The 12,885-nt window shown below is 43.9% G+C and overlaps 1 protein-coding gene across 2 annotated transcripts in view; it reads right to left on the reverse strand.

Annotated features, from left to right (window-relative positions):
* The window catches only part of LOC114700682 (ILK associated serine/threonine phosphatase), a 28,570-nt gene extending 18,175 nt beyond the window's left edge, over positions 1-10,395 (reverse strand). Inside the window, exons 1-3 of one of the 2 annotated variants that reach the window (XM_028880355.2) lie at positions 10,335-10,395; positions 1,072-1,137; positions 548-604 (exon numbers count right to left, since the gene is read on the reverse strand). In XM_028880355.2, the coding sequence (XP_028736188.1) occupies positions 548-604; positions 1,072-1,137; positions 10,335-10,380 (169 nt within the window). In that variant the 5' untranslated portion in view covers positions 10,381-10,395. Of the gene's footprint in view, positions 1-547; positions 605-1,071; positions 1,138-9,576; positions 9,735-10,334 lie in introns of those variants that run through there. The other variant, XM_028880354.1, reaches the window with a different exon arrangement.
* Positions 10,396-12,885: the final 2,490 nt, after the last annotated feature.

The raw sequence follows: 12,885 nt of genomic DNA on the forward strand, positions 1-12,885 counted from the left end.
AGCAAGAGGCTGCCAACTAGTTGGAATAAGAAGTCTTTGGCTGTAACCGAACAGTATACTCATCATTCTTCCCTCTTCCCTAACAGGATACAAAAAGAATAGAACACCGTCATGTATCTGTGTCTGTGGGGAACATGAGGCAAATCATGAGGCAGATTGAAATTTTTTTAAAAGGTTAATATCGAAGTTCAGAGTGAGTTTCTGACCTTTTAAATTATTACTATTTTGAGACATGGGCTCACTATGTAACCCAGGCTAGTGTGGAACTCAGGTTCCCTCTGCTTCAGCCTTCTGAATGATTATGGGCAGGCGTCTCCATGCCTGGATCTTAATTCTTAAAAGTCAGCCTAGCAGGTGAAGGCAAAGAAAGAAACAAAATGGTGATGTAGTACTTATTGAGGTCTCTAATCTCTGCCTCCACCTGAGGGTGTCTGTTCAGTTTTAATAGACCTTGTCTGTACTGCATTTCAATGAACCCGTGGATACAGTTTACACAGTAGCAAAGGAAAGATTATCTCCATCCACACCTTGGAATCTGTTTGCCTACCTGGATCACCACTGCCAGCAGGTGGGAGATCATCAAAGAGTAAAGGTCCCCCAGATCCTGAAACACAGAAGAACCCAGACTGAGTCCAAAATGAACAACCAGGCTTCAGTTTCCGAATCCATCCCACCAGGACACCTATGCAACAGGTCATTGAGACAAACTCAACACTTGTGTCAATCCAGTGCAACTCATTCTGCAAGGAATAATATCCGGAACCTATTTCAAAGTCCTACGATTTCAAAGAAAACAGAAATTCTGTCTTAAAGAGCTGAGTTTTACGTCAACTAGTAAAACACGGACTTGAACCAGAGAGAACTGCTCATCGTGTTTATGCAGCACTTCTCAGTTAGCCACCGCAGGTCTTTCTGCCTTACCTGAGGCCATGGGTTCAAAACTTAAAGACAGCCAACACCTAAAACATCTGTGTGTTAAAAATGGGGGAAAGGGAGAAAGATTGAGACAACTACAACAATCCCAGGATGAGTAGACGTTGACACACACCTGGGAAAGCCTGAAGACTGTACCTGAATCAGTACTGCTGGCTGGGGGCAGGTCCTCCAAGAGCATGGGTCCTTCCTGTGCTTCTATCCCTAAAACAGAAAACCTGTTAGAGAGAGATAGTCACCCAGGGAACACCGTGCCCTCCCCTGCTTAGAGTCAGCTTGCTACGAGTCAGACTTTCTCCTGTTAAACAGACATATCTCTTAAAATCTCTTCTGGACAGCTCTTTACTATGGAAGAGCCCGTTTCCAACCATCACAGTCAACATAAAAACAATGAAATGACACCCTGGCAAGTGCCAAATTTAAAAGGTACTTTTTTCCTTTTGGGGGGTGGGGGTGGGGTGGTGGGAGAGGGAGACAGGGTCTTACTATAAAGCGCTGGCCTGAAATTCTCAATGTAGATCAAGCTAACTTCAAACCCATAAAGATTCTCCTGCCTCTGCATCCTGAGTACTGGGGTTAAAGGTGCGCATATGCTACCACGCCAGCCTCTTCTTCCCTTTCCCTGCCCCCCAGTACTAAGGATGGAATGCATGCTAAGTGTGTGCCCTACCACTAAACTACACATGATGTACCCATGTTCCTCAAATCTTCCCTTCAAAGAGAATCACTGAAAGCGGAAAGATGACTTTTGGACCTCAAGGTGGAGTTGAGAAGTAGAGGAAGCCTCCAAAGGTCCCTGAGTACTACTGAATGCTATATTGGTATGCAATGGCAGAGAACCTACCATAACTTAGTGTCACCAGCAATGTCAATCAATGGAGAAAAGAGGAGTTCCAGGATGGACAGGCCTCAGAAAAAAGCTAAGGAATATTTGTTTTGTTTTGTTTTTCAATCTAAGAATCTGAAGATAAATGTCTTATGTCTCATCATTTTTCACATAAAATGTAACCACTATTCCTGACTCCCCAGCTTCCAAAATTCTACTTAAACTATTAAACATATGAATTAACACACAAGAATCTGGAGAAATCATCTTGTTGGAGTGGGGTAAACAGATCCCTTACCTACACTTTGCAGCTTTGGTCAGTCAGTATCAACTGCGGTCCAACTGTATTAAATGGGAAACTTCCAAAGTCAGTCTTGTTTTCAACTGCACACTATTCTAAGTCAGCATAATGAAACCTTGTGCTACCCTCAGCCCTGACCCACTGTGCATCCCTTCATCCAGGGAATCCTTGCTCTCCATGCTGCCCGTCACTTATCACTTGGAAGCTACTAGTAGCCATTTTGGTTATCAGACTGACAGCCATAGGATTACAACATTTATGTTCAAGTAACTTTTATTTTACTTAAGAATATCCCCAAAGCACACAGTTGTTGCTGTTTTTTAAGACAGGGTTTCTCTGTGTAGCTTTGGAGCCTATCCTGGAACTCACTCTGTAGACCAGGCTGTCCTCAAACTCACAGAGATCTACCTGCCTCTGCCTCCTAAATGCTGGAATTAAAGGTGTGTGCCAGCACAGCCCAGCTTTATATTTTACGTTTATTTAATTTTATGCATACAAGTGTTTTGTCTGTATGTATGTCTGTGTACCATGTTCATGCCTGGTACCCAGAAACCAAAAGAGGGCATTGGATCCTCTGCAACTGGAGCTGCAGATGATTACAAGCCATCATGTAGGTGCTAGGAATGGAACCTGCATCCTCTGCAAGATCAAGAAGTGCTCTTAGTCACTGAGCCAATCTCTCCAGCTCTTAAAACACACACTTCTTATGATATATTCTAAGTATTTTATTATTAGTTACTGTCAACCTCTTCCCAGGCTTAATTTAAAAATTCAACTTTATCACAATACCACGCACAGGGAACATAAGAGTTTACATTTTTAGTATCTACATGGGTTCTCGGAATGTATGGCTGGGTATAGATGACCACTAGACAGCATGCTTACCTCCTACAGTATCTTTTCAACTCCTAGCACTATGAACTTAATATTCAGATCTTTGTTCTGCTGCTTGTTTCTTCGACCACATGCAAAAATACCCTCATGTAAATCAGTTCACTTAGATAAATTTATATTTCAGAGATTCATGGGTATCATGATTTGGTCTCCATATAAACATGAGATGTGTGGGGGTTTGAAAGAAAATGGCTCCAAAGAGCATGGCACTATTAGGAGGTGTGGCCTTGTTGGAGTAGGTGTGGTCTTGCTGGAGGAAGTGTTACTATGGAGGTGGACTTTGAGGTTTCATATATACTCAAGCCATGCCCAGTGAAACAGACCACTTCCTCTTGCCTGCAAGCCAAGATATAGGACACGTGGCTCCTTCTCCAGCACCATGTCTGCCTGCAAGCCACCATGTTGGACTACAACTAACCCTAACTCTGAAAACGTAAGCCACTTCAATTAAATGTTTTTCCTTTATAAGAGTTGTCATGGTCATGGTGTCTTTTCACAGCAACAGAAACCCTAAGACAGATGGGTATCAATTCTCCTTTTTACCCTTTGTGGTGTACATGTGTGTCTACATGTGGGTATGTGTGTGCTCAAGTGCCATTGTGTATATGGAGGCCAGAGGGATGCTGGCTGTCTTCTCTGATCTCTCTCTCTACAGGATCTTTTCAACCTAGAGCTTGCTTATTCAGCTCATTAGCTAGCACTTGGCTTCAGAAAGCCTTCTCTGCCCCCTACATGTACCCAGGCAGTGGGGATCTGAACCCATCTTCATATCTGCATGGCAAGCTCTCCACCACGCAGCCATCTTCTCCCTAGCCCAATTCTCCTCTTTTAAAACAAAAAGTAGAATTGACCAATCCCAAGGAAGGGATATCTTGGGGATATTTAGGTCAGAAGTACCTCAATATATACAAAAACCCTAAAGTTAACAAAATCTCTTTTGCTTTATTCCTGTAACACATGTGAGAAAATATGCTCTGTCAAGATTCCCCCAACTGAGGAATCACAAATGATTTCATTTTCTCAAGAGACACAAAATGTATGGAAACAGGAGGCAAAGCTGCCCCTTGCTTCTGGGACCACTCCAATACCCAAATCCAGGGATGGTCACTATCTTACACAGATGTCACCTTACCCAAACAACCCACCAACATTGTCCTGCATACTCCAAACTGTCTCTAGACTACCTGAGTGCCCAATACACGGTAAATACTGCAAAAAACGACTCCTAGCCTGTATCGTTTAAGTAAGGATAACTAGAAACCAGTCTGCACATGCTCAGTACAGCTTTAAAAATCTTACAATTTGAGGTACATTGAATTGACAACTATGGAACTCAGAGACACAAAGAACTACTCTAGCCTAAGAAGTAGAACACTAAAGAGTACTTAGTCTATGTATTAATTCCTCTACCAAACTCCTAATATTCTATCAGCTCACTTCCAAAGGCCTAACAATCAAAATATCCATTCCGCTGACACTCAAAACTGTATTGGGTTGAGGACTGGAGAGATGGCTCAGCAGGTAGAGCCCTTGCTCTTGCAGAGGACCTGGGTTCAATTCCTAGCACTCACAAGGTGACTCACAACAATTCATAACTCCAGCTCCAGGGGATCTAACACCGTCCTCTGATGTCTGGGGAAACCAGACATACCTGGTGCACACATATACAGGCAAAACACCCACACACACACCCATCTTTTAAAAATGAGATAATCTAGGACAACCACACTCCATTCAGTAGGCTAGGATACCAGGAAGCCAAGCCTCTTAAGGAGAGAAGCATGTATATTACAGCACAGAGGCCAACCTAACAACCAATCCTTCTCCCCTAAGCATGATCTTTTCACTACCACTGTCCAATCGAGAAAGCTGTCTTTGCAGAAGTAATGTGTATTTTCAGTTCTTTCAGGCACTCCTCACAGATTTCCTGCTTCATGCCAGCCTGGTCCCCCTCTTCAGCCCTAACACTGAGAGTGTTCAAACTGCACCCTTAAAGAACAGTATGTTGTTCTGTCTCACTCTAGAATACCATCAAAGGTACTTCAATTAAACACAGTGAGATTACCTCACATTTTATTGCCCATAACTGAGATCAGCTGTAAAACACTCATTGCTTGTAAGGCACTAAGGGTTCTAAATATTTTAAATCAACTGATTACTATAATAGATCTATAAGATACTGTTACTACTCAATGAAGAGGAAGCTGAGACACCAAGGCCAAATACCTGCCCCAAGTGAGAGGGCTGTGAGGAGTGGAATGAATATTCAAACCCAGCTGGCTGATTCCCCAGTGTGGACTCTTGCTGGGCACCTGCCTTGGACTTTACAAAGACCCATCATACCTTACAGTTCTCCTACAACATAACCCCAGGCTAATGAGGATCTCTTTGGCCACCCTTCATATACTCAAACACATGTGTAGTTGGATCCTTTAAAATATACTGTAGCTATAAACACCACATCTGAGCTTAGACAAAAGGCCAGGAAGAGATGTGGAACACTACACTATGGAACTTTTCATTAGCCAAAACCTTGCACTGTTTTGAATAAGTAGAAATCAAAGTATGTGAGCTGCTGTTGTCAGCTTCCACCAGACAACATGCAACTCTGATCCATAACACTAATAGAAAATAAACTATGCACCCTTCCGATTACAGCTAATATCACTCCCCCCCATTATCTATATCCAGGAACTATGTTTACTGGATATTATATATTATGATCAGACTTTTTTGTTTTGTTTTTGATACGTACGGCATCTCACTATGTACTCAGACTGTCCTGGAATTTGCTATGCAGTCCTATACCAGCCTGGCCTTGAATTCACAGAGGTGTGCCTACCTCTGCCTTCCAAGTGCTGGGATTAAAGGTGTGCACTAAGGGGTTGTCTCATTAATTCTGTGAATTTTTCAATCATTAGATATTAATATATTAATCCTTTATAATATATATTGTATTATTTTCTCACTCTAACTTTCTATGACTTGCATTTTATATTGCTTATACATTAAGTTTTAGAGTAATATGTCTTCTGATATTTCAACCTTTATTTTATATTTGTATTTCCAATACTTTTCAAATAAATACCCATGGAGATGGGTACTGTACATGTCTGTGGGTGTGTGCACATGTGTGCATGCATTATGTATACAAGTGTGTGTGAAGACTACAAGTCGATGTCCAGGCTCTTCCTCAATTGCTTTTATTATTATTATTATTATTATTATTATTATTACCATCACTATTATTATAGGGTTTCTCTGTGCTGCCCTGGCTATCTTGGAACTCACTCTATAGACCAGGCTGGTCCCAAAGTCATAGAGATCTGCCTGCCTCTGCCTCCGAGTGCTGAGATTACAGACATGTGTCTTCACACTAGTCCCTAAAATACACACTTTTAAGTTAGTCTGTCAAATATTCCTTAACAATTAAACATCAGTTTTATTTGAAGTGCTGGGGATTGAACTCAAGACTTCTCATGCTAAATATGTGCTCTACCACTGAGCAATAGCCCCAGGCAATTGGGTATTTTTGCTTTTTGGTACCAGATCTGAACCCAGGGCCTCACACATACTAGGTAAGTGCTCTACCTTTATGCTCTAGCTCCACATTGACCAGGAGTTTTAAATATACAGGTGTTAACCAAACAAGTGAACCCCACTCTACTTACTAAACAACCCGTAAGCATTTTATGGATCTAAGAGAAAAGTTCCACTACTTATATAAATAAGCATAGATCTTTTTTCTTTTAATTGATATGCTCAACTATCAAAATCTTTTAAGTCCTAGGATAAAGCCTGTTAATTTAGTGCAATATCTGAAAACATATAACACATACTTACAGGCCATAAAAATTTAAGTCTTGTGGGTGTTAACATAAGATTTGATACTAAAAAACCAAACCAAAAGAATTCAACAAAACATGCCTGTTGTGCTGAGTGGTGGCATCATCTTCCTCCATACACTCCAAAATCATTACAACTGGTTTTGAAGTGCTGTTACAGTGCACATCTCACAGATGTTAACTAGCCAACATCTGCAAAGCCCTGAGTATGTGGTCCATAACATAAACCTGGGCCATGTGTTCCATTAAACATACTGGTACTTTTTAATCCATACAATATCTGCAGGAGTCATCACCTATTATACATACAAGCCAATAGTTCCTGAAGGCAAAAGGGTAGTGCAAAGCCAGAGTTGAAGACACAATTATGTTCCACTTTCCACACACTACATGTAAATGGCTAGATTTTTTTTTTATTGATCCCAGTATTATTTTGGAAAATCTGTTACACTGATCCATCATGTATGAGGGTCAGTATGCAATTTAGTCTTGTCCTTCTGACTACTTAGCAACCCTTGATTTACTGAAACAAAGTATGATGTTGGAACAAGTCTCAGAATGGAGTCCTGTGAGGAGAATTCTGAGTGCTTGTCAGAAAACACAAAGAAAACAAGACATGAGTCTTGTGACCTCAGTTCCTTCAAAACACAGAATTGTTCTTGGAATTGTTTTCGTGCTCCTCCCAGGTGTAGTGAATAGGAATGATTTTACTTAAGAATTCTCATTATTGTTTGCTGCTATTATCCAATTAAATGTTTCTATGCCTTTATGGAAAACATATTTTTGCCAAGTGCAGCTTGTCCTTGTGATTGTACACTTACTCATGTGACTCTTCTTAACCCTCAGAGTATAAATTGTTTGATGCTCTAAATAAAGTTGGCTATTCCATGAGACTTTAGTCTGCCTCATTTATTGGCTCCATTTCCTCCCAGGTCCCACCACCAGCTAGACTGGTAAATAGTATGGTATGCAAATCAATTTTTAAAGCATAAATCATATTAAACCATTTAAATCATATTAATGATGATTTAAGTCATCACCGTGGAGCTAGAGATGATGACTCACCAGTTAAGAGCACTGGCTGCTCCTTCAGAGGACCTAGGTTCAACTCCCAGCACAGAAATGGCAGCTCACGCCTGTAACTCTATTCCAAGGGCTCCTACTCCCTTCTGGGCCTCTGCAGGTACTAGGCACACAGGTGATGTAAATATACATGCAGGCAAAAACACTTATACACATTAAAACAAAACAAAATTTCCTCTTGTTAGGATGTTTTGTAGCTATTTTATGGGTACTATTGCTGTTTTTTGAAACAAAGTCTCATTATGTGGTCCAGACTGGCCTGAACTCAGGATCCTCCTGTCTGGGCCTCTGTCAGGGCTGAGGTTACAGATGTGTTACCAGGGCTAGGCTCATCTAGTCTGTTTTAACTGCTTGCTACAGTAACTTTGAATCTCAATTCTGCCAATCTCATCAAGATTTAGCCCTCAGCTTCCTGTCCTCCACAAATTCTGAAAGCCTGTCTTGTTTTAAAACGTGAAGAATACACTGTAACAGTGTCAGCGTCCTCCTGGAAGCAGAAAGCACTTCCCAAATGCACTCCTAGGGAGTAAAGGATCTTAAATACCCCACTGCCTCTATACAAGCAGGTCAGCCTGGGCCCTCTACATTCCATCTGCTAAATCCCAAGTTTTAATAAAGAGTTGTAAGGTTTTATGTCATGTCAAAAGAGCCTTGACCTCGGAGAAGATTCAAATTAACTTTGGATAAAAAGCAATAGGAACTACAATGATGATAGATTTCCAGGCACACCTGGTAATCCAAACTCTGCCCAAAGCACATTCAGATACAGGTTATACTCCTGTGAAAGACGTAAGACTACCCGTATAAAGTCAGCTTTATTCAAAACTCTAACGGTGGTTATCTTAAAAAAGAATGGCTGGGTCAAATTCACAGCCTCAAGGCGTAGTTATTTAGAAGCTCCTGTTACTATCAGTGGTTGGTGGGAAGCAAGTAACGGTACCATTACCAGAAGCAACTGCAAAAAGATGACACTACAAAGCATCTCAATAAAGTCTGGAGGTGCGCAGGTGAGAAGCCAATACACAGGCCCTGAAGAAGACAGAACAATACCTCCTCATAACCCCAAACTCCAGCACTCTGCCATGCTAGCCGCCACGCTCCGGCAAGCTGGAGATCTGAGCCCTGGCCCCTTCTGAACATACTGTTTCCTTGTCTAGAATGTCTGCAACCCTCTCGGGAAGCCCTCACTAAAAGCCGCCTTTCCCCAGTCTCTCTCACTAGACTTCAGGTACTGTTCCACTGGGTACTTAGCGTTTCCCACGGTTTACAATCTCTTCACTTAAGATCAGAACTGAACGCTCTGAAGACACCTTCCTATTCCCTGCCAAAGACGTTCCCCAAACGTGGTGGCATACGCCTCCCGAGCTGGTCTGCCACACCGCCCTGCATGGACCGTGCAAGTCCCGCACCGAGGGGACGGGAGTCGAAACTTGTTCTCTAAGTTCTCGGGGTTCCCAGCACGCATTTAGGCCCGGGACCAGAGCACCCGGCTGGGAGTCTTGCTGTGGCCAAATTAAACCCAGGGTGTCCCGACCTCTCGGCGCGGGGCTTCGTGCGTGGGCCACGAGAGGCCGGGACCCAGACCGCGCGGTCGCTGCGGCCCCGGGAGGCACAGGCCGAGGCTGAGGCGGCAGTGGCGCGAAGATGGCGGAGGCCGCGCACCCCGGCGCCGCCCTCTTCCCCGCGCCGCTTACCGGCAGGCGGGCGCGGCGCGCGCTCGGGCTCCGGCAGGTCCCCGAACAGGTCCATGGCGGCGGGCGGTGGAGCGGAGGCTCCGCGCTACCCTGGGCGGCGGCGGCGCCGTCAGTCACCGCGCGAGACCCTGCCAATCGCGCGCCGCGCAGCCGCCGACCCAGAGTGCTAAGCGCGGGGGCGGGGTTGGGCTGCGCAAGCGCACAAGCGCTCCTGGCCTGGGCACCCGATCCCGTGACTTGTTGATATGGCGTTTCCCGGGAGGAGCGGAGTAGTGGGGCCGAGCCTGACGTCCAGACCGGCTTTTGGTCCCAAAGATGACGGTGGCAGTCATCTTTGCACTCGCACGGTCTCGTGTGCTGTGACCAGGGCGTCAGGAGCGGAACCCTGGAGGATGCCGGACGAGGGGAGGCAGGTCCGCACCTGTCCGCTCTTCCCAGTGTGATTGAGCAGGCAAAGCAGCCACTGACCGACCGGGAGCAGGATGAAGCTCCGACATTCCACTGGGATAGAGACCAGAGAAGACAGTCCAAGCCACAAAAATATCAAACATCCCTCATCTCAGCCACCAAAACTGCTGCTGCTTTACCAATTACAAGTTTGTCCTCTGTGTTTTCTGTTTCAGAAAAGATCCAGCCATAGAATTACCACCTCTCCCTGACATACAACTCACAAAAGACCTCACACTTTCTTAAACATACCCTCAAATCAATTGTCTACACATCCGGATCCTACCAGTCTTTTTCCAACAACCCCTTACCTGTGTTCCCGTCTTGTGTGGACTCCCTGGGTGCAGCAGGCAACATGTCATTGCTCCACTGCAAACCTGTTCCGGCTATTGTCTGGCTGTAATAGGTGGATCTGCCCAGCAGCCTCCAGGCCACTGTTTGAAGTCTTCACTGCTCTCAGACAGAACCACCTCCTCCACGACAGCTGCAGGATTTTGAAGTAACAGCACTTTGTCTCTTGTCCTCACCTCTCACCCACTTCTTAGCCCACCCCAACTTGACATCACCCACCATCTCTGCAAAGCAGCTCTGGCTAAGCTTGCTGGTGACTTCCCACTCCTGCGAATGGTCATCATCCCACATGAATTCTGGCAGAATTGCCACTTGGCCTGTCTTTCCCTTATATGTATAGACGTCTCTCCAGGTTTTATTCCTATTCACTGCTCCATCTCTCTTTGTTTACAGGCTCAACTTCTATCTCGCTGTTATTTGATGGAATTATCTTCTTTTGTGGAGACAAGAACTTGCTCGGTAGACCAGACTGGTCTTGAACTCCCAATGCCTTTGCCTCCCCAGTGGTAGGATTATAGGTCTGTGTCACCACTCCTGGCAATTGGAAGTCTGACTTGATCTTAAGTTCTCTTTTCTCTTTCCCTTCATAATCTCATCCACACCAGGCTTGAATTGCTACCCTTTTGGACATGACTTGTTCGTTTTCCTACTATCTTTAGATCTCTGGGCTCCAGTAATCCCTAGAATAGTTTATGGGTGATCAGAACACCTCAAGTCCCTGGTTGATTCTATTTTCTCTACGCCATCTTTCCTTTAGTCTGTTGCTTGGTCCAATATGCTTGGGCAGAAGAAAGGCATGCCAATGCGAGTATGTGGTAGAGGAGGTTTTCACTTCACAGTGAACAAGAGGAGCGGAACATCAACAGGATAGAACCGGGGAAAGATATAATCCCAAAGGACAAGCCCCCAGTGACCTATTCTTTCCAGTTTCCATTTTCCACCACGCCACTCCCTGCCAACGATCTCTTAAAATGTTAAACCTGCCACAGGTTAAACCATTCACTAGGTCAGAGCCTCATGATCTAATTGCTTCAGAACACGATGTGTTTTACTATTTTTGTGGACATCCCTTAATCCAGTCAAATTGACCCTCAGTGTCAACCATCACAATGTCCATGTCCAGATATTTGTGTGCACTCAAGTTTTCTGCTTCTTTGACCAGACAACAAGAGTGCATTTGTTGGATTATATAGTGCAAGTCTATCTAGTTTGGGGAGGAGTTATCAGTGCATTCCAACATGGCTGTTGCATTTTACATTCCCACCATCAGGGAATGGGAATGCCTGCTGCCCATAGCCGTGCCATCATTTGTTCTCAGAATTCTGGATTTTAACCATTCGAACAGGTGTGTGGTTAGTGAACTTTGAGTTAGTCAAACTCTAATTACAGAAAAGTGCATGAATCATAATTATAAAGCTGAGTGACTTTCACAGGCCAAACACAGCCATATAACAAAGATTCAGAAAATTCAGAGTACTTTGTACACATAGAAGCCATTTTAGTCATGACCTCGGAAGGAGATCATGGTTAGATCTACCATGGAATTTGCCTGGCCTTGAACCGAATGGGTGGAATAATATGAATTTGAGACCAGCCTGGTTACAAAGCGAGTTTTAGGATGGCCAGAGCTGTTACATAGAGGAACCCTGTCTTGCACACCACCACCAAATTACAAGTTCAACCATATTTAATGTGCAATCATGATGCTAAGCACAATCATGTCTCAAACCATCACTGTAGAAACACGGTCAAAGGATGGAGTCCTTCTAGAAAACCCCAAGTAAACAAGAGCCTTGTGAGCTCAGTTTCTTCAAAACAGAACTGTTCTTGGAATATAGTTTCATGCTCCTCCTAGGTGTAGTGGATAGGAATGAGTTTACTTCAGATTTCTCATTATTGCTTGCTGCTGTCATTCAATTAGATGCTTCTATGCCTCTATGGAAAAAACATGTTTGCCAAGTGCAGCTTGTTCTTGTGATTGTATACTTTACACATTTTTTTTTTTTTTGGTTTTTCGAGACAGGGTTTCTCTGTGTAGCTTTGAGCCTTTCCTGGAACTCACTTGGTAGCCCAGGCTGGCCTCGAACTCACAGAGATCCACCTGGCTCTGCCTCCCGAGTGCTGGGATTAAAGGTGTGTGCCACCACCGCCCGGCAACTTTACACATTCTTAATCCTCAGAATTGTCTGATGCTCTGAATAAAGTTGGCTACTGCATGGGACTTTAGTCTGCCTCATTTATTGTCTCTACACTCCTGGGCCTTGGCTCCCACTGCCTTTAGTTCCAAAACTGTCTTCATATTTTTCCTTTTAATGCTTTTGAGAATTTCAGATATGCATAGAATGTATTTTAGTTATATTCACACCCCACTCCCTACAACCGCTCTGGATTACCTCCATTTATTTGAGACAGTTTTCCTATTCCTCTGCCTCTGTGAGTTTGCCTTTGGGGCACTTCATGTAAGTGGAATCCTACACTATTCTGCATTTCATTTAGTGGTTTTTTTCCCCA

Source organism: Peromyscus leucopus, chromosome 13 (genome assembly GCF_004664715.2).
Source record: "Peromyscus leucopus breed LL Stock chromosome 13, UCI_PerLeu_2.1, whole genome shotgun sequence".
Classification (NCBI taxonomy): domain Eukaryota; kingdom Metazoa; phylum Chordata; class Mammalia; order Rodentia; family Cricetidae; genus Peromyscus; species Peromyscus leucopus.